Source organism: Rhinopithecus roxellana, chromosome 19 (assembly GCF_007565055.1).
Source record: "Rhinopithecus roxellana isolate Shanxi Qingling chromosome 19, ASM756505v1, whole genome shotgun sequence".
In the NCBI taxonomy this organism is placed as follows: Eukaryota; Metazoa; Chordata; class Mammalia; order Primates; family Cercopithecidae; genus Rhinopithecus; species Rhinopithecus roxellana.
The window spans coordinates 19,539,999-19,564,809 of record NC_044567.1 but is presented as its reverse complement, the minus strand read 5'-3'; the positions used below and the strand labels follow the sequence as shown (position 1 = coordinate 19,564,809).

The 24,811-nt window shown below is 39.7% G+C and overlaps 1 protein-coding gene across 4 annotated transcripts in view; it reads right to left on the bottom strand.

Annotated features, from left to right (window-relative positions):
- The window catches only part of TAOK1 (TAO kinase 1), a 175,632-nt gene that overhangs the window by 35,651 nt on the left and 115,170 nt on the right, over positions 1-24,811 (bottom strand). For 3 of the 4 annotated variants that reach the window (XM_030922972.1, XM_030922971.1, XM_010367972.2), the window contains 7 exons: positions 23,780-23,873; positions 21,173-21,254; positions 15,678-15,845; positions 12,938-13,141; positions 8,787-8,921; positions 3,156-3,392; positions 57-185 (listed from right to left, as the gene is read on the bottom strand). In XM_030922972.1, coding sequence (XP_030778832.1) covers positions 57-185; positions 3,156-3,392; positions 8,787-8,921; positions 12,938-13,141; positions 15,678-15,845; positions 21,173-21,254; positions 23,780-23,873 — 1,049 coding nt within the window. The remainder of the gene's footprint in view (positions 1-56; positions 186-3,155; positions 3,393-8,786; positions 8,922-12,937; positions 13,142-15,677; positions 15,846-21,172; positions 21,255-23,779; positions 23,874-24,811) is intronic. The other variant, XM_030922973.1, reaches the window with a different exon arrangement.

The window sequence follows — 24,811 nt, the reverse complement described above, 5'->3', positions numbered from 1 at the left end:
CATTGGATATAATTAATAAGCAGAAAATTTCTTGAAAAGTTTTATGACATAAGTACCTCTTTAAGCTGCTCTTTTCGAAGTTTATACTCTCTTTTCTGGGACTCTAGAAAACTATTCAGTTCTTTCTTCTGTTGGGCCTGAATATGTTGCTGAAATTTTTTCTCTTCATTAGACATCACTTTAGCCTATATGAAGTTTAAAAAATGAATCAAATTAGTTAAGTAGATAAATTTAAAGTAGCAGTTTAATATACATCACTAAGAATACCTTTTACTTTCTAAGAACAAGAAATCGGTAAAACATGATCAAAATAAAAGACTGAACCAAATTAAAAACACGTGCTACTTGGCATCCTTATCATTTGAACTTCAAAGAATCAGTAAGATGAAACTCATCTTTGAAATGTCAAACATGTTGTCAACTTTTTATTTAATTTAACAGAAGTATACCCTCCTCCCAACCCTCAATCCCTTAGTAAAACAAAACAAATGCTATATTTTATTTCTGATTCTATATCCAATACATGTTCACTGTAGAACATTTACAAAATACAGAAAAACAAGAAAAATCTTATGTTTTGGTGCATATCTTTTCTAATTTTTTCTTTTTTAAAAATTACTGTTTTTGAGATGGAGTCTCGCTCTATCACCCAGGCTGCAGTGCAGTGGCACAAGCTCGGCTCACTGCAACCTCCGCGTCCCGGGTTCAAGTGATTCTCCTGCCTCATAGGCCTACCGAGTGACTGTGACGACAGGTGTGTGACACCTGTATTTTTAGTATTTTTAGTAGAGACAGGGTTTCGCCTTGTTGGCCAAGCTGATCTCGAACTCCTGACCTCAGGTGATCCACCCACCTCAGCCTCCCAAAGTGCTGGGATTACAGATGTGAGCCACTGCGCCCGGCCTCTAATTTTTTCTATAAATGTACATGTCTCAAATATACACACACACACACATATATGTGTATGTATATAATTAAGTAGGCATTGTGGCTCATGCCTGTAATCCCAACACTTTGAGAAGCTGAGGTGGGAGTATCACCTGAGCCCAGGAGTTCAAGACCAGCTGGGTAACATGGTGAGTGCCTGTCTCAAAAAATGTATTACAGGGTCTCACTCTGTCACCCAGGTTGGAGTGCAGTGGTACAATCATGGCTCACTGCAGCCTCCTTTTGAGCTCATGTGATCCTCCCACCTCAGCCTCCCAAGTAGCTGGAACTATAGGTGTATGTCACCGTGCTCAGTTCATTTCTTTATTTTTTATTTTTGTGGAAACAGAGTCTTCCTATGTTGTTGCCCAGGCTAGTCTTGAACTTCTGGGCTCAAGTAATCTTCTCACCTCAGCCTCCCAAAGTGGTGGGATTACAGGTGTGAGCCACTGCACCCATCCTGGTTATATACTTTTAAAACAAATTTGTTATCACATTGCACATCTGCTTCAGCAATTGTTTTCCTAAATATGTTAGTATCCCCTTTTCCCAAGCTATTAAAAACAGTATCTGTCAGGTGTGGTGGCTCACACCTATAATCCCAGCACTTTGGGAGGCTGAGGAGGGAAGGTCAACTGAGGTCAGGGATTTGAGACCAGCCTGATCAACATGGTGAAACCCCTTCTCTACTAAAATAAAAATAATACAAAAATTAGCCAGGCATGGTAGATGCACCTGTAGTCTCAGCTACTTGGGAGGCTGAGGCAGGAGAATTGTTAGAACTTGGAGAGCAGAGGTTGCAGTGAGCTGAGATCACGCCACTGCACTCCAGCCTGGGCAACAGAGAGAGATTGTCTCAAAAAATAATAATAATAAAATAAAAAATAAAAATATTCAATGCCCAGAGGATTTTAAATATGTATACATTGTTTTATCAAATTATTTCAAAATCAAATATTTATTTATATCATAAATTATTTTGTCAAAGTCCCTACTACTATGAGAATGGTTCTTTTTGTGTGAAAAGGGAGAATAGGGTAGCTACGATAAATAATGCCTCACTGCAGACTACCTGGACATATTTTAATGATATGTGTGAATTTACTAAGAATTCTACATTCTACTTGACAAACATGACTATCGAAAAAAAGTAAAACAATGGGAAACCAAAAACATTAGAAGAAAAGGTTTCACATAACAAAAATCCTAAAAACTAAACTTTTTTTTTTTTTTTTTTTTTTTTTGAGACGGAGTCTTGCTCTGTCGCCCGGACTGGAGTGCAGTGGCCGGATCTCAGTTCACTGCAAGCTCCGCCTCCCGGGTTTGCGCCATTCTCCCGCCTCAGCCTCCCGAGTAGCTGGGACTACAGGCGCCCGCCACCTCGCCCGGCTAGTTTTTTTGTATTTTTAGTAGAGACGGGGTTTCACTGTGTTAGCCAGGATGGTCTCGATCTCCTGACCTCGTGATCCGCCCGTCTCGGCCTCCCAAAGTGCTGGGATTACAGGCTTGAGCCACCGCGCCCGGCCTAAACTTTTATCATGTACAATAATGACAATTATTTGTCAATAATCAAATGAATTTGATTCTGAATAAATTCATGAATCTGAATCTTTCATAACTCATAACCTCCAACATTGTATTTATTACAGTAATCTTCAATCATTCTGATATTAAAATGCTGCCAGAAATTCAAGGGTAGTTTCCAAAAACTACAAAAAAGAGAATAAAAATGACTTTTTGAGACCTAAATCACCTAATGATAGGAGATTTAGCAAACTCCTCAGATAACCAGAAAATGAAAAGCTTAAAATAACTGAGTAACTTACCGATTGTGACACTATAAAACTATCAAGAATCAGGAAATGGTCCCATGTCTTATTAGTTCCCAGGCCTAGTACTTGATATTAAAATACATCAATTTTTCATATTCAAAATTTTGCTGGCTATTACATAAACTATAAAGTGGACTACCCCAATGAATAGTTTTAAGACTGATTTGTTTTAAATGATGCACACACAAAATTAGTGAGAGACAAGGTACACAGATGTCACCTTTTTTTGTAATATCAATTTACAGAAACCTTTATATAAGTCACATAAATGTTTCTCCTTTTCCCCAATTTGCTTGGTTCATGGGAACAGATACTCTAACATCAAACTGCCATGCTGGTTAATTCTGAGACATTTAAAACCTAAAACAAGCAAATTAATAATATTGAATAAGCCACCTCTTTCTCCATAGCAGCCTGGTGTTTCTTGATAAGTTTCTCCATTTCTGCAGCAAAATTGTTACGCTGAGTTTCAAGATCTTTGTCTAATCTGAGGCGATGTTCGTCCATCTCAGCCTTTAGCTTATTTTCTAGAGTCATCAGTTGCTTTTGATGTTGTCGCCTCATTCGCTTATAGCCAGACATTTGTTCTCTAAGCTCAGAATCCTGCTCATGTTCTTGCATTTGCCTTGTAACCTAGACATACAAATAATGGAAGGAAAAGAAGAAAACAAAACATTCTTCTTCGAAAAGCCTTTTAAACCATTCTATATTAACTAAGTAGGGAATTAGTGTAAAATATCCCAATGTTAGCAGATTCCAAGGAAATTTCCAACAAGTCTTTTAAAGAAATAGACTGGTTCTAAAATTTATATGGGGATATAAAAGAACCTAGAATAGCCAAAACAATCTTGAGGAAGAAAAATATTTGGAGGACACGCAGCCCTACAGTAATCAAGACAATGCGGTACTGGCTTTAAGATAGGCTAAGTAGATCAAGGAAAGAGAATAAAAACTAGAAAGAGATCCACATATGTTCAATTGATTTTTCTACCAAGAAAGTCAAGTTAATTCAGAGGATAGTGTTTTTAGCAAATCCTGCTGAAACAACTGGTTCTTTACATAGAAAAAAACAAATAAACCTTGCCTCCCTATATCACTTATGTCATATATAAAAATTAATTTGAGAAGGATCATTTGACCTGAACGTAAAACCCAGAATCACAAAGCAGAAACACAAAATATCTTTATAACCCTGGAGTAAGCAAATACTTCTTGGGCAGAACACAAAAAACACTGACCACAAAGAAAAAAAAAAAAAAGGAAAACCTCAATTTAAAAATCAAGATAGGCCAGGCGCGGTGGCTCACACCTGTAATCCCAGCACTTTGGGAGGCGGAGGCGGGCGGATCACAAGGTCAGGAGATCGAGACCATCCTGGCTAACACGGTGAAACCCCATCTCTACTAAAAATACAAAAAAAATTAGCTGGGCACGGTGGCAGGTGCCTGTGCTCCCAGCTACTCGGGAGGCTGAGGCAGGAGAATGGCGTGGGCCTGGGAGGCGGAGCTTGCATTGAGCCGAGATCGCGCCACCACACTCCAGCCTGGGCAACAGAGTGAGACTCCATCTCAAAAAAAAAAAAAAAAAAAAAAAACAAGATAAAATATGCATGACATAAAAGTAATCACCTTAAAGTGAACAATTCAGTATGTTTAGTATATTTACCATGCCATGCAACTATCACCTTTATTTAGTTATAAAGTATGTTCATCATCTCAAAAGAAAATTCTATACCTGTTAAGCAGTTGCTCTCCATTCTCCCCTCCTGGTAACCATCAATCTGCTTTTTGTCTCTATAGATATACCTATTCTGCATATTTCATGTAAGTAGTGTCATATAATATATGAGTTTTTATGGCTGGTTTCTTTCACTTAGCATGTTTCTGAAGTTTATCCATGTTGTAGTATGCATCAGTATTTCATTTCCTTTTACAGCTGAATAAAATTCCACTGTATGTATATAGCACGATTTGTTTATCCACTCATCCACTGATGGACATTTGTATTGTTTCCGTCTTTTGGCCACTGTGAAAACTGCTGCTGTGACTATGTGTGTACATGCACTTGTCTGAGTACCTGTTTTCAATTCCTTTAAAAAATGTTAATGTTTTGATTGACAAATCATAATTGTATACATTTATGGAGTACATGTGTGATATACTGATATATGTATTCAACATATTAAATTAAATCAGTCTAACATATCCATCACCTTCCTTATGCATCTTTTTTTATGGTGAGACATTTGAGATTTACTTTTAGTTATTTCAAAATATTCAATATACTATTGTCAACTATAGTCACCCAGCTATGCAAAATATCTCAAAACCCGTTCCTCCTATCTTTCTGAAACTTTATACATTTTGATCAACAACTCCCCATTTCTCTCTCTCCCTAACCCCTAGTAACTATCACTGTACTCTCTACCTCCATTCTATGAGTTCAACTTTATTTTTCTAGATTCCACATAAAAGCGAGATCATGTGGTATCTGTCTTTCTGTGCTTGCCTTATCTCACTTAGCATAACCCTCCAGATTCATGCATGTTCTTGCAAATGACAGGATTTTTCCTTTTTAAGGCTGAATGGTATTCCATTGTGTATATATGCTACATTTTCTTTATCCACTCATCCACTGATATGCACTTAGGTTGATTCCATGACTTAGCTATCGTGAATAATGCTGCAATGAACATGGGAGTGCAGATATCCCTTCAACATACAAATTTCAGTTCCTTTAAATATGTACCCAGAAGTGGAATTACTGGATCATATGGCAGTTCTATTTTTAGTTTTTTGAGGAACCTCCATACCATTTTCCAAAATGGCCATACTAATTTAGGTTATCACCAACAATGTGTAAGAGTTCCCCTTTTTGCCAACACTTGTTATCTTTCATCTTGTTGATAACATTTTCAATTCTTTTTCTTTCTTTTTTTTTTTTTGAGACGGTGTCTCACTCTGTCACCCAGGCTGGAGTGCGGTGGCCAGATCTCAGCTCACTGCAAGCTCCGTCTCCCGGGTTTACGCCATTCTCCTGCCTCAGCCTCCCGAGTAGCTGGGACTACAGGCGCCCGCCACCACGCCTGGCTAGTTTTTTTGGTACTTTTTTAGTAGAGACGGGGTTTCACTGTGTTAGCCAGGATGGTCTCGATCTCCTGACCTCGTGATCCGCCCGTCTCGGCCTCCCAAAGTGCTGGGATTACAGACTTGAGCCACCGCGCTCGGCCTTTCAATTCTTTTTTCAAAGACAGGGTCAGTGTGTTGCCCACGCTGGAGTACAGTGGCACGATCTTGGCTCACTGCAGCCTCTGCCTCCTAGGTTCAAGTGATTCTCCCACCTCAGCCTCCTGAGTAGCTGGGACTACAGGTATGTGCCACCATACTCAGTTAATTTTTTGTATTTTTAGTAGAGACAGGGTTTCACCATGTTGGCCAGGCTGGTCTCGAACCCCTGATTATTTTCTTTCTTTTTTTGAGTTGAAGTCTCGCTCTTGTCCCCCAGGCTGGAGTGCAATGGCACGATCTCAGCTCACTGCAACCTCCACCTCTTGGGTTCAAGCAATTTTCCTGCCTCAACCTCCTGAGTAGTTGGGATTACAGGCGCCTGCCACCACGCCTGGCTAATTTTTGTATTTTTAAGAGAGATGGGGTTTCACCATGTTGGCCAGGCTGGTCTCGAACTCCTGACCTCAAGTGATCTGCCTGCCTTGGCCTGGCAAAGTGCTGGGATTACAGCTGTGAGCCACTCCACCCGGACCACCATTTTATATAAGGGACTTGGCTTATCTGTGGATTTTGGGATTTATGGAGGGTCCTGGAACCAATCCCTCACAGATACTGAGGGATAACTGTACCTTGTTTCAGATGGTTAAGGCAGGTGTATAGACTTGTAAAAACTCTTCAAATTGAATACCTAAGATCTGTGCATTTTATTGAATGAAAAAAATCCAAGAAAGAAGGTAGGTTGTGATGGTATATAGCACTTATAATGAATAATATAGCTATGCTTATTTGTATTGAAAAACTACTTATGCTCTGAATATTTTAAGTGAAATAAATGAAACTACTGGCTTTAAAAATATAAATCTTTTTCAGATTTTGATTCATTAAATCTGTAAATTTAAAATGCCCTTAACTGATTTGAGGAAGCCAAACTTTAGGATAGAACACTTTCTTGGGAAACATTTAACTTGTGCCAAGTTACTGAGAGGTTTTCCTTTAAGCTGGTCATTCTCAACATATTTATCGAAATAGTCATGCAAAAATTAAGCAATCTTTACCACTTGCTCTGTTAAAAGTGCTATTTACATGTTGCAGAATAGTAGGAATAACCTGACTTTGGGTAGGGTACTACGTTCCCAACCCCACATCATATAGATTCATGACTGCATAGGATTTATAACATCTGCTTATTACATAGTTGAGAAGTCAGATAGCTATCGTATCTTTTTTTTTTTTGAGACAGAGTCTTGCTGTTGCCCGGGCTGGAGTGCAATGGTGCAACCTCAGCTCACTGCAATCTCCATCTCCTGGATTCAAGCAATTATCCTACCTCAGCCTCCCAGGTAACCCGGATTACAGGTGCCTGCCATCATGCCCAGCTAATTTTTGTATTTTTAGCAGAGACGAGGTTTCACCATGTTGGCCAAGTTGGTCTTGAAACCTGACCTCAGGTGATCCACCTGCTTCGGCCTCCCAAAGTGCTGGGATTACAGGTGTGAGCCACCACGCCCGGCCCCATTTCTTTCTTTTTTTTTTTTTTTTTTTTTGAGACAGGGTCTGGCACTGTCACCCAGGCTGCAGTACAGCAGTGTGATCTCGGCTCACTGCAACCTCCATCTCTTGGGTTCAATCAATGCTCCTGACTCAGTCTCCCAAGTATATGGGACTACAGGCACACATCACCACACCCAGCTGAATTTTTTTTTTTTTTTTTTTTTTTTGGAGATAGGGTCTACCTCTGTCACCCAGGCTGGAGTGCAGAGGCACAATCTCAGCTCACCGCAGCCTCTGCCTCCTGGGTTCAAGCAATTCTCCAGTCTCAGCCTCCTGAATAGCTGGAATTACAGGTGCACACCACCATGCCCAGCTAATTTTTCTATTTTTAGCAGAGACGGGGTTTCGCCATGTTGGCCAGGCTGGTCTCAAACTCCTGACTTCAGTCAATTCACCTACTTCAGCCTCCCAAATTGCTGGGATTACAGGTGTGAGCTACCACACCCCACCTGAATTTTGTATTTTTTGTAGAGATGGGGTTTCACCATGTTGCCCAGGCTGGTTTCAAACTCGTGAGCTCAAGTGATCCACCCACCTCAGCCTCCCAAAGTTCTATGAATACAGGCATGAGCGACCAAACCCAGCCTTTCCATTATGTTTTCTAATAGCCTACTTTTCTTATGGTATCTTAATGTAATTTCGTTGTATCCTTAGTATCCTTTATCATGCTTTGGTTTTACTTATCTGTCTGATAAGATTTTAAGTACCCCATTATAGCATCCTTGTAACGAACAGATAATCCATATTATTTGGAAAATCAGAATGACATTTAGAGTATACCAAATTGTACTGCTTGCCATTTCCAATATTCCCCTCTTTCTCGTTAGCCTCACACAATATATTTCCTTACTGTCCATATTCTTCTTATATGGAAATACCATTCATTTCTCCTCTCCCTGCTGTGCCTAAATCCTACTAATTTTAAATACTCAAACTATTTATTTCATAAATACTTCACTTATGCTCCTAATTAAAAGTTATCTGAATTCCTGTTTGGTGTCCTGTAGTTATCTTAAGTATTTAAGATATTCTAACATACTCGTTTTTTGTGTATGTGTCATGAAGACATTGTTAGTTTATTCTCAGAGTTCTCTGAATAACATCTTTCTCATAATAGCCACTTAAATATTAAATGAATATTTTGCAAAATAATACCCAAATACAAAACAATATATAGCTACACTTGAGTTTATATTGCCAAGGTCCCACATGAAAAATATATTTATCTTTAATTCGGGGAAGTACATACTAGTGATGCTGTCCGTATAGTAGCAAAGTGTTCTCGATTACGATAGTGTGATTTGTGACGAGATACTTGGGGTGGAGATTGTGGATCTGTTGCTCTTGTTCTAGGATCTCCCTCTTCTCTGTAATTTTCTTCCTCCTAGGCAAAAAAAAAAAAAAAAAAAAAAAGATAATACTACGTAAGGTGAACAGTTTGTTTGAATCTTCATGGAAATTAAAGTTTAAAGACAACTTGATCAACAAATCTCAAAGACGTAATTTTAAAAAGCAAAACCAAAAAGTAGAAATGCTGTTCTTTTTTCTTTTCTTCTTTTTTAGAAACAGGGTCTCGCTGTGTCACCCAGATTGAAGTACAGTAATGTGACCATAGCTCACTGTAGCTTCAACCTCCCAGGCTCAAACCATCGGCCTACCTCAGACTCCTGAGAAGTTGGAACTACAGGCACGGGCCATCAGGCCAGGCTAATTTTATTTTTTTAGAAACAAGGTCTCCCTATGTTGACTAGGCTGGTCTAGAACTCCTGGGCTCAAGCAATCCTCCCTCCTTGGCCTTCCAAAGTGCTGGGATTACCAGGTGCAAGCCAATATGTCCAGCTTTATTTTCAATATAATTAGAATTAGAATAAATTATCTGTACAGGGTATAAAATAGTACACAGACTCAGGATAAGAAAATGCACATGACTAGATTGATTGATTGATTTGTTTGTTTGAGACAGGGTTTCACTTTGTCACCCAGGTTGGAGTGCAGTGGTACCCTGAATGGCTCACTACAGCCTCAACTTCCTGGGCTCAAGCAATCCTCCCACCTCAGCCTCCCAAGTAGCCAGGACCACAGGCATGTACCACCATGCCAGCTAACTTTTGTATTTTTTGTAGAGATGGGCTTCTGCCATGTTGCCCAGGCTGGTCTTGAACTACTGGGCTCAAGCAATCTGCCTGCCTTGGCCTTCCAAAGTGCTGGGATTACAGGCGTGAGTCACTGTGCCTGGCACATGACTAGATTTATATCCTACCGATTATGTGCAAAATTGAAAAGCTTTAACATAACTTGAAAACAAAGATGATGAAACATGTAGCCAATATAGTCAATGTTTTAAACAGGAGTAGTAGAAAATTGCTCAAAGCCTCTTGGGTTTTGGAAGCAATGGAGCTATCTTTGTAATACTTCTGCCATCTGTCCAAAATAAGCAAAAACAAAAACAGTTGCAAAAAATTGAAGGACTGATATCTTTCCCTGAACTCAATCTATTAGCTGAATAGAAAATCAGTTAAGTAGCAACCAATTAATTGTGGGAATAATTTGTTGTTGTTGTTGTTGTTGTTGTTGTTGTTGCCCAGAACGCAGTGCAGTGGTATGATCAAGTCTCATCGCAGCCTTGATTTCCCAGGCTCAACCGATCCTCCACTACTCAGTGGGCCTTCACTACTCAGCCTCTTGAGTAGCTGGGGCCACAGGCATGTGCCACCCCTGGCTATTTTTTTTTTCTTTAATGGATGGAGTCTCCCTATGTTGTCCAGGCTGGTCTTGAACTCCCGGCCTCAAGTGATACTCCTGCCTCAGCCTCCCCAAGTGCTGGGATTATAGGAATGAGCTACAGCGCTCAGCCCATTTTAACCATTTTAAGTGGTATTAATTATACTCTCAATGATGTACAGCTATCATTATTACTTCCAAAACTTTTTCATCAACCCAAACAGAAACCACATCCATTAGCAATAACTATTTTGACCTCCACCCAGTCTCTGGTAACTCCTAACGTACTTTCTGTCACTATGAATTTGCACATTTTAGATATTTTATACAAGTTTAATTATACAATATTTGTCCTTCTGTGTCTAGACTTTCATCATTTAACATGTTTTCAAGATTTATCCATATGGCAGCATGTATTAGAACTTCACTCCTTTTTATAGCTGAATAATATTCTACTGGATGTAAAAACCACAATTTTTTTTGTTTTTTTGAGACAGAGTCTCATTCTGTTGCCAGGTTGGAGTGCAGTGGCATGATCTCGACTCACTGCAACCTCTGCCTCCTGGGTTCAAGCGATTCTTCTGCCTCAGCCTCCTGAGTAGCTGGGATTACAGGTGTGTGCCACCACGCTTGGCTAATATTTGTATTTTTAGTAAAGACAGGGTTTCACCATGTTGGCCAGGATGGTCTCAATCTCCTGACTTCATGATCTGCCTGCCTCGGCCTCCCAAAATGCTGGGATTACAGGCGTGAACCACTGTGCCCGGCCTATAAACCACAATTTGTTAATACATCCGTTGATGAATAATTTGGGTTGTTTCCATCTTTTAGCCATTGTACCTACTACTTTTAGATAGTAACACAAGCTGTGAAGTGAAAAAGGAAGCGTTCCTATTTTTGTTTGTTCGTTTTTTGAGATAGTCTCACTCTGTCACCCAGGCTGAGGTGCAGTGGTGCAATCCTGGCTCATTGAAAACCTCTACTTCCTGGGTTCAAGTGAACCTACCACCTTAGCCTCCTGAGTAGCTGAGATTAGAAGCATGCACCACCAAGCCGAGCTAATTTTTAAATTTTTTGTAGAGACAGGGTTTCACCATGTTGCCCAGGCTGGTCTCCAACTCCAGGCTCAAGCAATCTGCCTGCCTCAGCTTCCCAAAATGCTAGAATTACAGGGGTGGGCCTCCACTCCCAGCCTCAGCATTCCTATTAATTGTTAAAAGGAGTTACCTGACTTTTCAATATTTTTCAGGTTTAACATTTTATACTCAAAAGGGTAAAGAGTAATGCAGCAAACAACCACATTTCCTAAACCCAGAATCTAGTTTTCTACAATTATATTCAGCTTTATTTTTAAGAGAGAGGCTGGGTGCAGTGGCTCACGCCTGTAATCCCTGTACTTTGGGAGGCCGATGCAGGTGGATCACTTGAGGTTGGGAGTTCGAGACCAGCCTGGCCAACATGATGAAACCTCTTCTCTACTAAAAATACAAAAAATTAGCTGGGCGTGGTGGCACGCACCCATAATCCCAGCTACTCAGGAGGCTGAGGCATGAGAATTGCTTGAATCTGGGAGGCGGAGGCTGCAATGAGCCAAGATGGTGCCACTGCACTCCAGACTGGGCAGCAAGAGCAAAACTCCATCTCAAAAAAAAAAGATACAAACGCCTTGGCGTGGTGGCTCACACCTGTAATCCCAGCACTTTGGGAGGCTGAGGTGGGTGGATCACTTGAGGTCAGGAGTTTGAGACTAGCCTGGCCAACATGGTGAAACCCCATCTCTACTAAGAATACAAAAATTAGTCAGGCAGGGTGGCACACACCTGTAATTCCAGCTACTTGGGAGGCCGAGGCAGGATGATCACTTGAACCTGAGAGGTGGAGGTTGCAGTGGGCCAAGACTGTGGCCACTGCACTCCAGCCTGGGTGAGAGTGAGACTCCGTCTCAAAAAAAAAAAAAAAAAAAAAAAAGATATAAACATTATGGACAACAGAAAATTCACTTTTGATCATCACTCATCCCAACCATTTCTCACTCCCCAAAGGCAACCACTGTCATTAATTTTATGTGTATCCTTCCTATTTTTTAGTATTTTATTTTCCACGTAAATAATGTCAAATAATATATTTGAGGTTTCTGTACTTTTTCTTCTAATATTTTGAAATAGTTCCACATTCTTTTTGTATTCTCAAAACATAATTTTCCAAATGGAGATAACAGGTTAGGAGTTAACAAGGCTTTTTCCATTAAAAAATGCTCCAAACTTCTTTTTTTTTGAGACAGGGTCTCACTCTGTCGCCCAGGCTGGACTGCAGTCGTGCGATCTTGGTTCACTGCAACCTCCGCCTCCCAGGTTCAAGTGATTCTCCCACCTCAACCTCCGAAATAGCTGGGAGTATGGGAGTACAGGCACGTGCCACTAAGCCTGGCTAATTTCTGTTATTTTTAGTAGAGACAGGGTTTCACCATGTTGGCCAGGCTGGTCTTGAACTCCTGGCCTCAAGTGATACACCCGGCTTGGCCTCCCAAAGTGCTGGGATTATACGCATGAGCCACTGCGCCCGGCCATGTTCCAAACTTCGGGAAACTTCCTTCTCCTCCTTCTTCCTTCTCTTAAACTAATAGACGAAGAAAACAGTTTACCAACATTGAATTTTTTTCATTGAAGTCCAAATACTCACAGGTTTTAAATGGATAACAGAACTGTTAGACATCACTGTGTGGTCTCCCTCCATCATGTCTAGCTCACTCTTGTCATCTGAGACATCTGGAAGACTGTTAACACTACTGCTTTGGCTGCTGGCACTGATGGACATGCTGGGAATGGATTGATTACTTCCAACACTATTCACTGTTCCTGTCCGGCCAACACCATGATCTTGTTCCTAAGAGAAAAGAACATTCAAATTCAGTTCAAATATTTATATGTATCTCTCTCTTCTGAATTCTTGATTATAAGCACCTAGCATACCACTTGGCAGACAGTCTCAGAAAGTTGGTCTACCATGAGAAATTGCTTTTATTTTCCAAGACCAAGAAGTTTATCAACTGTTAGTTTATTGAAAAACAAAAATGATCAACAAGTAAATCACAAAAAAACTCAGCCAACTGTCTAAAACAAAGTCAGCTGATCACTTTTGGGTGATTTTCAAAGTAGAATATTTTCTCTAAATTGCTTGATATTTTAAAATAACCATTTATACTTCTCATGGGGCATATATAGGGATCCTGCTAATTTCTCAATAATTCTTGGTTAATACAAATCCCTCCTTTAAAAAAAAAAAAAAAAGCACTGGCTATTCTGGGTACAGTGCCTATGGGGTAGCCCTGCTCCGTAAGGAGCATTTAAAAAAAAAAAAGTATTAGAAACTTCATTGTAGTTGTTACTCTTTTTTATTAAATCAGCCTTTCATAAGTAGATTCTTCTTTCTTCTGGAAAACATAGTCTCCAGATGACCTTTCCCTTCCTCCCTTCCTTCCTTTCTTTCTTTTTCTTTTTTGTATTTCAATAGGTTTTTCGGGAACACTAGATTATCTTTTTACCACTAAATAATTTAACATTAATTCCTACCTATTCTTATGTAAACTAATAATTACATATTATATTATTTCAAATCACAATCATAAGAATGTTATTCTGATGTAAACAGGCAGGTGTAGTATCTGGGCACTAACATTACAGTAGTCTTACCATACCAGAATTATTTAAGATACGTAGAATTTAATAAACACAGACATATATGTAGATAGGGACTTTTCTTACATCCCTAGCCTAACACATATATTGTTAACAATTTAACTACATAGAATTTTATTAATTTCACTTTATTAAAGTATTTCACATATCTGAAATAATCCCAAACAATTTTCTAGTGACTACCATTAAGAACTAAAAAAAAAATCCCCAAATCCAAAAATTGTAAGTTTAGAAAGTCTTATATTTGACAGTTCATTAATTATTTAGTGATATTAAAAAGAAAAAGAAACTATTGCTCATGGTTTCAGAATGCAAAGTGGTCTCTCTCGATGGAAAGCAATAGAAAAGAATAAAATTTTCGAATTCTGACAGGGCAAAGAAGAAACAAAATATTTAGAGGAAAAAATGGCTTTACACATAATATACTTTATATGTATATTTCACACTTCTACAGCAAATCTGTATTTCCATTCTCCCTAAGAGGCAAGACAGAACTTGGTCTTGAGAGTAAAAGAGGTATGAATTTGAACCCATGTTCTTCTACCTACAGTGAGCAACTTAATTTATTCTGAGCCTTGCTTTTGGTATCTGTAAAATGAGTATTTTAGAACAGTGTAGGCCAGGCGCGGTGGCTCACACCTGTAATCCCAGCACTTCGGGAGGCTGAGGCAGATGAATCACTTGAGGCCAGGAGATGGAGAACAGCCTGGCCAACATAGTGAAACCCCATCTCTACTAAAAATACAAAAAATTAGTTGGGCGTGGTGGCGCACCTGTAGTCCCAGCTACTTGGGAGGCAGAAGGGGGAGAATCGCTTGAACCCAGGAGGTGGAGATTGCAGTGAGCCGAGATTGTGCCACTGTACTCCAAACTGGGCTACAGAGCAAGACCCTGTCTAAAAAAAAAAAAGAACGGTGTAGATGGAATGAAATCAAGTTTCTTTGGTGACACAGTAGAATGCCTAGTAACTTTCTCACGACTTCTGAGAGAGTACATTCAACCTTCAGATTCTGTATTTCAAGAACTTCCAAAAGCACATCATATGGAACTGGACAAAAGGTCAAAAAAGGGCTCAGACTGGGCACGGTGGCCCATGCCTGTAATCCCAGCACTTTGGGAGGCCAAGGCGGGTGGGCCACCTGAGGTCAGGAGTTCAAGACCAGCCTGGCCAATGTGGTGAAACCCCGTCTCTACTAAAAATACAAAAAATAAAATAAAAACTAGCTGGGTGTGGTGGTGCGTGCCTGTAATCCCAGCTACTCGGAAGGCTGAGGCAGGAGAATCGCTTGAACCAGGGAAGTGGAGGTTGCAGTGAGCCGAGATCACGTCATTGCACTCCAACGTGGGCAACAAGAACAAAACTCCGTCTCAAAAAAACAAAAAAGGTTCGGTGGTCAAGAAATTAGAGAAGGACTATATTAAACAAAAGTGAACAGGTTTCTTTAACAAAGGACTTCTCAGAACCTTCACTATGACACTGTGTACCATAAAGGGGCGTGTAATCTAACATGATTAAAGACTTAAAAAAATTTTTTTTTAATTTTTCTTATTTCTCCAAGAAAAAGGGACCTTTTTAAATTCCTAACTGGGATTTTATAGGACCAACAATAAGAAAATACAACCTGGAAACCATTGGTATATAAGGTAAATTATGGCAGGGAAGATGCATAAGGAAAGAAACCAATAGTGAAAATTCAATATTGGAGTCATTTTTTATCTGTTACCTCTTCTTCTTCCTGTGCTTCTACTGCTGGTCCGTTATGTGCCTCCTGGAAAAGGAGTTTCTTCATCTTTCGATACTGCAGATTGTCCAGCTCTCTTACTGCATCCTTTGTCCTCTGAATCAGATCTATTAACACGGTTTCAGGGCGCTCCCGAAGAACAAACATGTGCTAGATAGGGGAGAAGGTAAAAGGCTGATTTTTTTTCAATTGGTGCCAAGGTACTCCTTCTCAGACCCTAGAGATAATATTCTATGATAGATAATGCATATAATTTATAGCTACATAATTCTGTTAAATGTCTCCTATTTATAAAATTATCATTTACATACATACACTGTGTGTATACACAACTACCCTTTTTCTTTATTTTGAACATAATATTTTTGTTGGCCAACTAAAAATGCAGAGTTAAAATAATTGAAGGGTCTAAACACTAAGAATTAAGTCCAATCAGAGCTCTCAAGGTTTACATACTCTAAGAAGTGATGATTTCACACAAAAGACATATTCAGTTCTGAGTCATACTAGTTTCAACAGGAATGTATTTAATGAGAGTGAATTATGAAAGATGAATTTAGATATTAGATATTGGGTTCCTTTATATGCTGGTGAACAATATTCTGCATAAAATACAGAGATTAAAAGCCATTAAATTATTACTGTTTTTTATCACTAGTGTTTAATATAATTTCACCTTATCAAACACAAAAAGTAGAAAAAACAATTCCACCATTATGACGATCACAGTTACATTGTAATATACTTCTTTTCAGAAATTTTCTATGTATAAAATGTTTTTTTTTTTGAGACGGAGTCTCGCTGTGTCGCCCAGGCTGGAGTGCAGTGGCCGGATCTCAGCTCACTGCAAGCTCCGCCTCCTGGGTTTATGCCATTCTCCTGCCTCAGCCTCCCGAGTAGCTGGGACTACAGGCGCCCGCCACCACGCCCGGCTAGTTTTTTGTATTTTTCAGTAGAGACGGGGTTTCACTGTGTTAGCCAGGATGGTCTCGATCTCCTGACCTTGTGATCCGCCCGTCTCGGCCTCCCAAAGTGCTGGGATTACAGGCTTGAGCCACCGCGCCAGGCCGTATAAAATGTTTTGTAGATACATAGTTAGCATGTAAATTCCAGAAAGACATATTCTGCCATCCCTTGAGTTCCATAAGATATCCCTGAATTCCTAAGACGACTTTTACCTCTTTTGTTAGCTCACATTTATTTCTTCTTTAAGCAAAGAGTTGTAACTATGAATCATAGCCCACTGTAACCTCAAACTCCTGGGCTCAAGCAATCCTCCCACTTCAGCCTCTCAAGCAGCTAGGACTACAGGTGTGCACCACCATGTCCAGCTAATTTTATGGAGGTAGAGTTAAACTCCTGGCCTCAAGTGACCCTTCCATCTTGGCCTCCCAAAGTATTGGATTGCAGTCATGAGCCACTACGCACAGCCTCTATACAATATTTTATTCAATTTTCACAGTCATAATAAGTATTATTATTTTAGCTGGGCACAGTGGCTTATATCTGTTACCACAGTACTTTGGGAGGCCAAGGTAGGCAGATCACTTGAGACCAGGAGTTCAAGAACAGCCTGGCCAATAGTGAAACCCTAAAAATATAAAAAATTAGCAGGGCGTGGAGGCATATGCCTGTAATCTCAGCTACTCGGGAGGCTGAGGCACGAGAATCACTTGAAGCTCAGAGGCGGAGGTTGCAGTGAGCTGAGATCACGTAACTGCACTCCAGCCTAGGTGACAGAGCAAGACTCTGTCTCAAAAACAAAAAAACAATTATTATTTCAAATTCATAAACGTAATGCCTGTAGAATACTTCATCAAATGTTTGTCCCCAAATTACCTAACCATTACTCTAATTTGAGGCAGCTATTTCTAATTTTTAATTCCATGATAAACAGCTTCATATATCAAAATTTTTTCGTTAGTTTTTTTCTTTATGATAGACTGCAACAGAAATGTAATTAGGCCAAAAGATAAGAAGCTCATGATAAATACTTCCTATCATTTTAAATAGGGCTGTGATAATATATACTAGGGGCCAGGCAAATGAATACTATTAATATATGCAGACTTAGAATCTAATCACCAAATGCTAGTGGGCTGGGTTACTACTACATGAGTTAGAAAGGTTTCTTTTGCTTCTATTTGGCAAATGTAAGAAGCCAGTCACATTCTTCCTTTTTTTTTTTTTGAGATGTAGTTTCCTCTGACTGCCCAGGCTGGAGTGCAATGGTGCCATCTCAGCTCACCACAACCTCCGACTCCTGGGTTCAAGCAATTCTCCTGCCTCAGCCTCCTGAGTAGCTGGGATTACAGGCATGCGCCACCATGTCCGGCTAATTTTGTATTTTTAAAAGAGACAGGGTTTCCCCATGTTGGTCAGGCTGGTCTGGAACTCCCGACCTCAGGTTATCTGCCTGCCTTGGCCTCCCAAAGTGCTGGGATTACAGGCGTGAGCCACTGTGCCCGGCCATTCTTCCTTTTTCTTTAATTTGGTGTATACCACTATTTACAATATTGTCTTCTTTCTTACTTTCTTTTTTTTTTTTTGAGACGGAGTCTCGCTCTGTCGCCCAGGCTGGAGTTCAGTGGCGTGATCTCGGCTCACTGCCAGCTCCGCCTTCTGAGTTCACACCATTCTCCTGCCTCAGCCTCCCGAGTAGCTGGGACTACAGGTACCGCCACCACGCCCGGCTAATTTTTTGTATTTTTAGTAGAGATGGGGTTTCAATGTGTTAGCCAGGATGGTCTCGATCTCCTGACCTCATGATCCACCTGCCTTGGCCTCCCAAAGTGCTGGGATTATAGGTGTGAGCCACCGCGCATGGCCCCCTTTTTTTTTTTTTTGAGACACAGTCTCACTCTGTCTCCCAGGCTAGAGTGCAGTGGCGCAATCTTGGCTGATTGCAACCTCCACCTCCTGGGGTTCAAGTGATTTTCGTGCCTCAGCCTCCTGAGTATTTGGGACTACATGAGTCCACCACCATGCCTGACTAACTTTTGTATTATTAGTAAAGACAGGGTTTCACCATTTTGGCCAGGCTGGTCTCAAACTGCTGACCTCAAGGGATCTGCCCACCTCGGCCTCTCAAAGAGCTGGGGTTACAGGCATGGGCCACCACACCCAGCCTACTACTTACAATATTGTTTTATCCAAAAACAAAACCTTATATTTATTTATTTATTTGGAGAAGGGCTTTTGCTCTTGTTGCCCAGGCTGGAGTGCAATGGTGCGATCTCAGGTCGCCACTACCTCTGCCCCCTGGGTCAAGTGATTTTCCTGCCTCAGCCTCCCGAGTAGCTGGGATTACAGGCATGCACCACCACGACCAGTTAATTTTGTATATATATACATATTTTTTGTAGAGACATGATTTCTCCATGTTGGTTAGGCTGGTCTTGAACTCCCGACCTCAGATGATCTACCTGTCTTGTCCTCCCAAAATGCTGGGATTACAGGTGTAAGCCACTGCACCCGGCCAAAACCTTCTATTTCTAAGTTTCGCTGTTTGTTAGATTTTGCTTATTTTTTTTAACCAACATAATTCCTAGCTATATTAAAGCTTCTACTAGCTACTGTGAGTGCCTGTGTATTCAGGCTTTCATTTCTGAAATGACGAGTAAGCTTACTGCCTGGAATTTCTCAAGCATTACTGAAATTTTGCATGGTTTTTCTATACACTGTGGCTGCAAATAATACTGCTGAATATATATGTGACCCTTTCAAATTAACTTGTGGCTTTAACTGATGTGTCAGTGAAAATAAACTGAATTTCCTTGAAATTCTAAAACATTAGTGTAAATATAGTTGACTTAAATCTTACAGTGAAAGATTAAGAAGATTCCTTAGGGTCCCAAAAAGATAGTCAAATCCTACTTATTACTGCCTAATCTAGATGTTTTAAGAACTATATTAAATTCAATAATACTACTATTGTTATTAATAAGACAGTCGATGCCCAAATGAAATAATTTGTTAAGACCAGAAAGCATACACTAATCATGTATTTAGTCAACCAAGCCTGTTGAAAACTCAACAGAACTCACATATTTTTAAAATATTTCATTGCTAAGTTAGAAAAATATATTTCCAAAAAAGGAAGCAAAGATATTATTTCCATTTTTAAGTTTCTCTTCTCCAACATATTATGTAAATACATCATGTCATCTTTCTTTCATATTATATTAATATTGTACAGATCAATAATAAAAATTAAGCAAAAAGTTAAACTATGTTTTTGTGTGTGTGTGTGTGTGTTTTTTTTTTTGAGACAGAGTCTCGGTCTGTCACCAGGCTGGAGTACAGTGGCACAATCTCAGCTCACTGCAACCTCTGCCTCTGGGGTTCAAGCAATTCTCCTGCCTCAGCCTCCTGAGTAGCTGGGACTACAGGTGTGCGCCACCACGCCCAGCTAATTTTTGTATTTTTAGTAGAGACGGGCGTTTCACCATGTTGGCCAGGATGGTCTCGAACTTTTGACCTTGTGATCCACCCACCTCAGCCTCCCAAAGTGCTGGGATTACAGGCGTGAGCCACCACGCCCAGCTAAACTATGTTTTATCAACTTTGAAATAAGACATTGTTCCACTGGGTGCGGTGGCTCAAGCCTGTAATCCCAGCACTTTGGGAGGCCGAGACGGGCGGATCACGAGGTCAGGAGATCGAGACCATCGTGGCTAACACGGTGAAACCCCGTCTCTACTAAAAAAATACAAAAAACCTAGCCAGGCGAGGTGGCGGGCGCCTGTAGTCCCAGCTACTCGGGAGGCTGAGGCAGGAGAATGGCGTAAACCCGGGAGGCAGAGCTTGCAGTGAGCCGAGATCTGGCCACTGCACTCCAGCCTGGGCAACAGAGCGAGATTCCATTTCCAAAAAAAAAAAAAAAGACATTGTTCCACATGAATTAAAATTTATAACTCATGATTATATTCTTGAACATATTAAGTATTGAGCTCTTTGAATACTTAACTATACATTCTATTTAGACATGGTAAGAGCAGCTAATCAATTTGAAAAAAGAAATTAAAAAATTTAGTATCTAAGAAAAGTTCTCAGAAACAATAGTATAAAAAACTAGTATTAGTAAAAACTAGTAGAGTATACTTAATCCTAATTCAGAATCAAATAATAAAACACATTCTTTACAATCATTTCTTAGGGCTAAGAACAAATTTAAAGTATAATGGAACTGGTGGCACACGCCTGTAATCCCAGCACTTAAGAGGCTGAGGCAGGTGGATCACGTGAGCCCAGGAGTTTGAGAACAGCCTGGGCAATGTGACAAAACCCTAATTAGCCAGGTTTAGTGGCGTGTGTCTATAGTCCTGGCTACTTGGGAGGCTGAGGTGGGAGGATCGCTTGAGCTTGGGAGGTCAAGGCTGCAGGAGACGTGATTGTGCCACTGCACTGCAGCCTGGGTGACAAAGTGAGGCCTTGTCTTAAAATAAAATAAGTAAATAAACTGTAATAGAACTGACCTTTAGAAGTTCCTCTGATGTAGGTCGATCTTGAGGGATTTTCTGGAGGCAAGAATCTACAAAGTTGCGAAAATAATCAGACCTATTGTAAAGGAAAGTATCAAGTGAACACATTGCTATTTCCTTTAAAAATACATCCACAAATCAAGGCACGTGCCTACTGGTGGGAGGGGGAATGGAAAGGGAATGATTAAAAAAAAAGCAGAGACTATATAGTTTCATATAAGTCTATGAAGATCTATCTAAAGCAACCAATGAATGTTTACCATTTTCCAAAGATAAATTCACACAGATTACTTTAAAATCCTGCTCCTACATATTTAAATATCACAACTCATACTACTGTATTGAGGCAAAATGAGGGAAGCCTATCTCCTTTTTTTTTGTTTTTCTTTTTTTTTGCATTCAAACCCAAGATAACATTCCTTTCCAATTCCCTTTTTTTTCCTTTTCCTTTTTGCTAAGCCTTTCTTATAATAAGCTCTTTTCTTATTTGCCCCTTGGATCATCTTCTACATAGCATGTTTCAGAATATCACTCTATCTGCTCTGGAGAGAGCGTTTTTATACCTGAGTATTTGGTGCCCCTGAGCAAATGGGTAAGACTTCCATTAAACCTAGAAAACCTATTAAGGTATTTTTTAAAACGTTAGAAGTCTGTAACACATTATTTTTTTTTTTTTTTTTTTTTGAGACGGAGTCTTGCTCTGCCGCCCAGGCTGGAGTGCAGTGGCCGGCTCTCAGCTCACTGCAAGCTCCGCCTCCCGGGTTGACGCCATTCTCCTGTCTCAGCCTCCCGAGTAGCTGGGACTACAGGCGCCCGCCTCGTCGCCCGGCTGGTTTTTTGTATTTTTTAGTAGAGACGGGGTTTCACCGTATTAGCCAGGATGGTCTCGATCTCCTGACCTCGTGATCCGCCCGTCTCGGCCTCCCAAAGTGCTGGGATTACAGGCTTGAGCCACCGCGCCCGGCCTGTAACACATTATTATATAGCGTCGCATTCCTGCCTCTCGGCCGCCCGCACCTCCCCGGAAGTTTTTTGTATTTTTTACAGAAGCTTCACCAGGCCGATCTCTGACCTGTGGCGCCCGTCTCGCCCCAAAGCGCTGGGTTACAGGCTTGAGCCACCGCGCCCGGCCTATATAGCGTTATTGACAAGAGTTCAGTGAGTAAGGCAGTAAATAATTACTCCATCAAAGTTTGTCTCCAATATTCAAATAAGATTTTAAGTTCCTTGTAGGCAAGAATTCTTTTATAAATCCCCAAGTCTCAAACACAGTGTAAAGACAGTCTGTGTTCAATACATTTATTACTTACATGTATCAACTATGGTTTCAATGTTTTTTTCCTCCAAAACTGATGTTGAAACTTAATCTCCAATGCAACAGTGTTGGGAGGTGGGGCCTAATGGGAGTTGTTCAGGTCATGAATGGATTAATGCTGCTATAAAAAGGGCTTGTGGGAGAGGGTTCTCTCTCCCCTGCTCTCTGCCATGTGAGGACACAATGGTTCTCCCCTGCAAAGGATGCAGAATTAAAGGCACTATATTGTAAGCAGGAGGGCCAGGTCCTAACCTGCCAGTGCCTTGATCCTGGACTTCCCAGCCTCCAGAAAATGAGAAATACATTTCTGTTCTTTATAAATTACCTGGCCTCTGATACTCTGTTACAGCAGCACAAAATGTACTAAAGCATACCACAACACTAAAGTCAGTGTCAAAAGATTCGTTCTACATAATTCTAAACACAGAGTTATACAGAAAGAATCTTTTGGCACAGAGCTTTAGCATTATATAAGTTTAGTAGAGTTATATGGCACATTCTTAAATGGCAAAGACTTAAATGAATGAGACATAATTATGTACTCTTTAAATAATTAAGTACCCCTAATTTACATATCGGTGATTTTCTAAATATTAATTAAATATGCTAGCTATTCCCCTAGAATTTATCAAATGCTAGGTACACCTGAGGAATTAATTTTCTACTACAATTTTATACTGTTGATAAAAAATCCTAGTTTTCTAAAATTGTCAATCTGTTGTCCATAAACCTCTTTACACGAATGAACTAAATTTTATCAAATCAATGAAGCCCTAGAAGGAATATCAGATAAAACTGAATAACATAGTTAGAGTGATCCCAAAATTTTTAATTACCTGGTAATTTTGATAGAGTCAAATCATTTTACCTATATTTTTATATCATATAAATTATAAGCCATCCTGCAATCAAATATCACTATAGGTTGTAATAATACATATAGTTTAGTTATAAAATATTAATGCTTAAATGCTATTTATTATTTAATTAGGATTAGGTATTCCTAAATTTAAAGAAAAAGTAAAATACAAATTCTTGTAAAAATGAATACTTTTTACACTCATGTGACATCATCCATCCTTTTCTGAACTCAGTTATACATATGCTATGAAATGGAAACATGATAAAGAATAAATATAATATTTAAAAGGCTAAAATAAATCTATTTTAATATCTTATAAGGTGATACATTTTACCTAATTGAAATTAAATCACTTTGATAATAGATTATGAAAAAGCATTTCATTTATTCAACATTGAGCAATATATATATTAACAATACTCACCATTCATTAGACTGTAGTGTAGGGGATTCATTTTGGGCTATGTGATATAAGGCACTCATTGCATTCATATTAAATAAAGGAGGCTTCCTTTCCGCTGTAAAAGAAAGGAAACATTCCTGTTAAAATAGGTGCAAGGGGTACTCTAGTACTGGGCACGTTTTTCTTTTCTTTTTTTTTTAATGATTTTATTTTGAAACAATCTTAAACTTATACAAAAAATTGCAAGTAGAGTTCAAAGAGCTTTCCCCCCCCCCCCTTTTTTTTTTTTTTCTGAGATAGGGTCTCGCTCTGTCACCCAGGCCGGAGTGCAGTGGCACAATCTCGGCTCACTACAGCCTTGACCTCCTGTGCACAAGCAATCCTCCTACCTCAGCCTCCCAAGTAGCTAGGACCACAGGTGTGCACCACCATGCCCAATTATGTTTTGTATTTTCTGCAGAGATGGGGTTTTACCATGTTGCCCAAGATGGTCTTGAACTCTTGAGCTCAAGTGATCTTCCCAACTCAGCCTCTCAAAGGGCTGGGATTACAGGTGTGAGCCACTGCACCCAGCCTCCAAGAACTTTTTCAAGTGAATCAATTGAGAATAAATTGCTGACCTGATGCCTCACCATCCTTAATATATACTTGAGTGTATATTTCCTATAAAGAAGAACATTTTCCTAAAGAATCATAATACATCCATTAAATCAGGCCATTTAATAGTGATATAAGACTATCATCCAATCCCCAAACTACATTCAAATTTCATTCAAATGTCCCAATAATATCCCGTGTAGCAATAGTGAGCTTTGAGTATTGGCAATCTTCAAGGAATTTGTTCATTTTATCCAAGTTATCAAATTTATTGACATAAAATTGTTCATATTTCCCCATTACTCTTTTAATACCTGTAAAATCTATAGTGATTATAATCTCTGACTCCTGATATTGGAAATTTGTGTCTTCTCTCTTTTATTTTGTGATTAGTCTGGCTAGAGGTTTAATCATTTTATTGATCTCAGAGTACTAGTTTTTGGCTTCACTGATTTT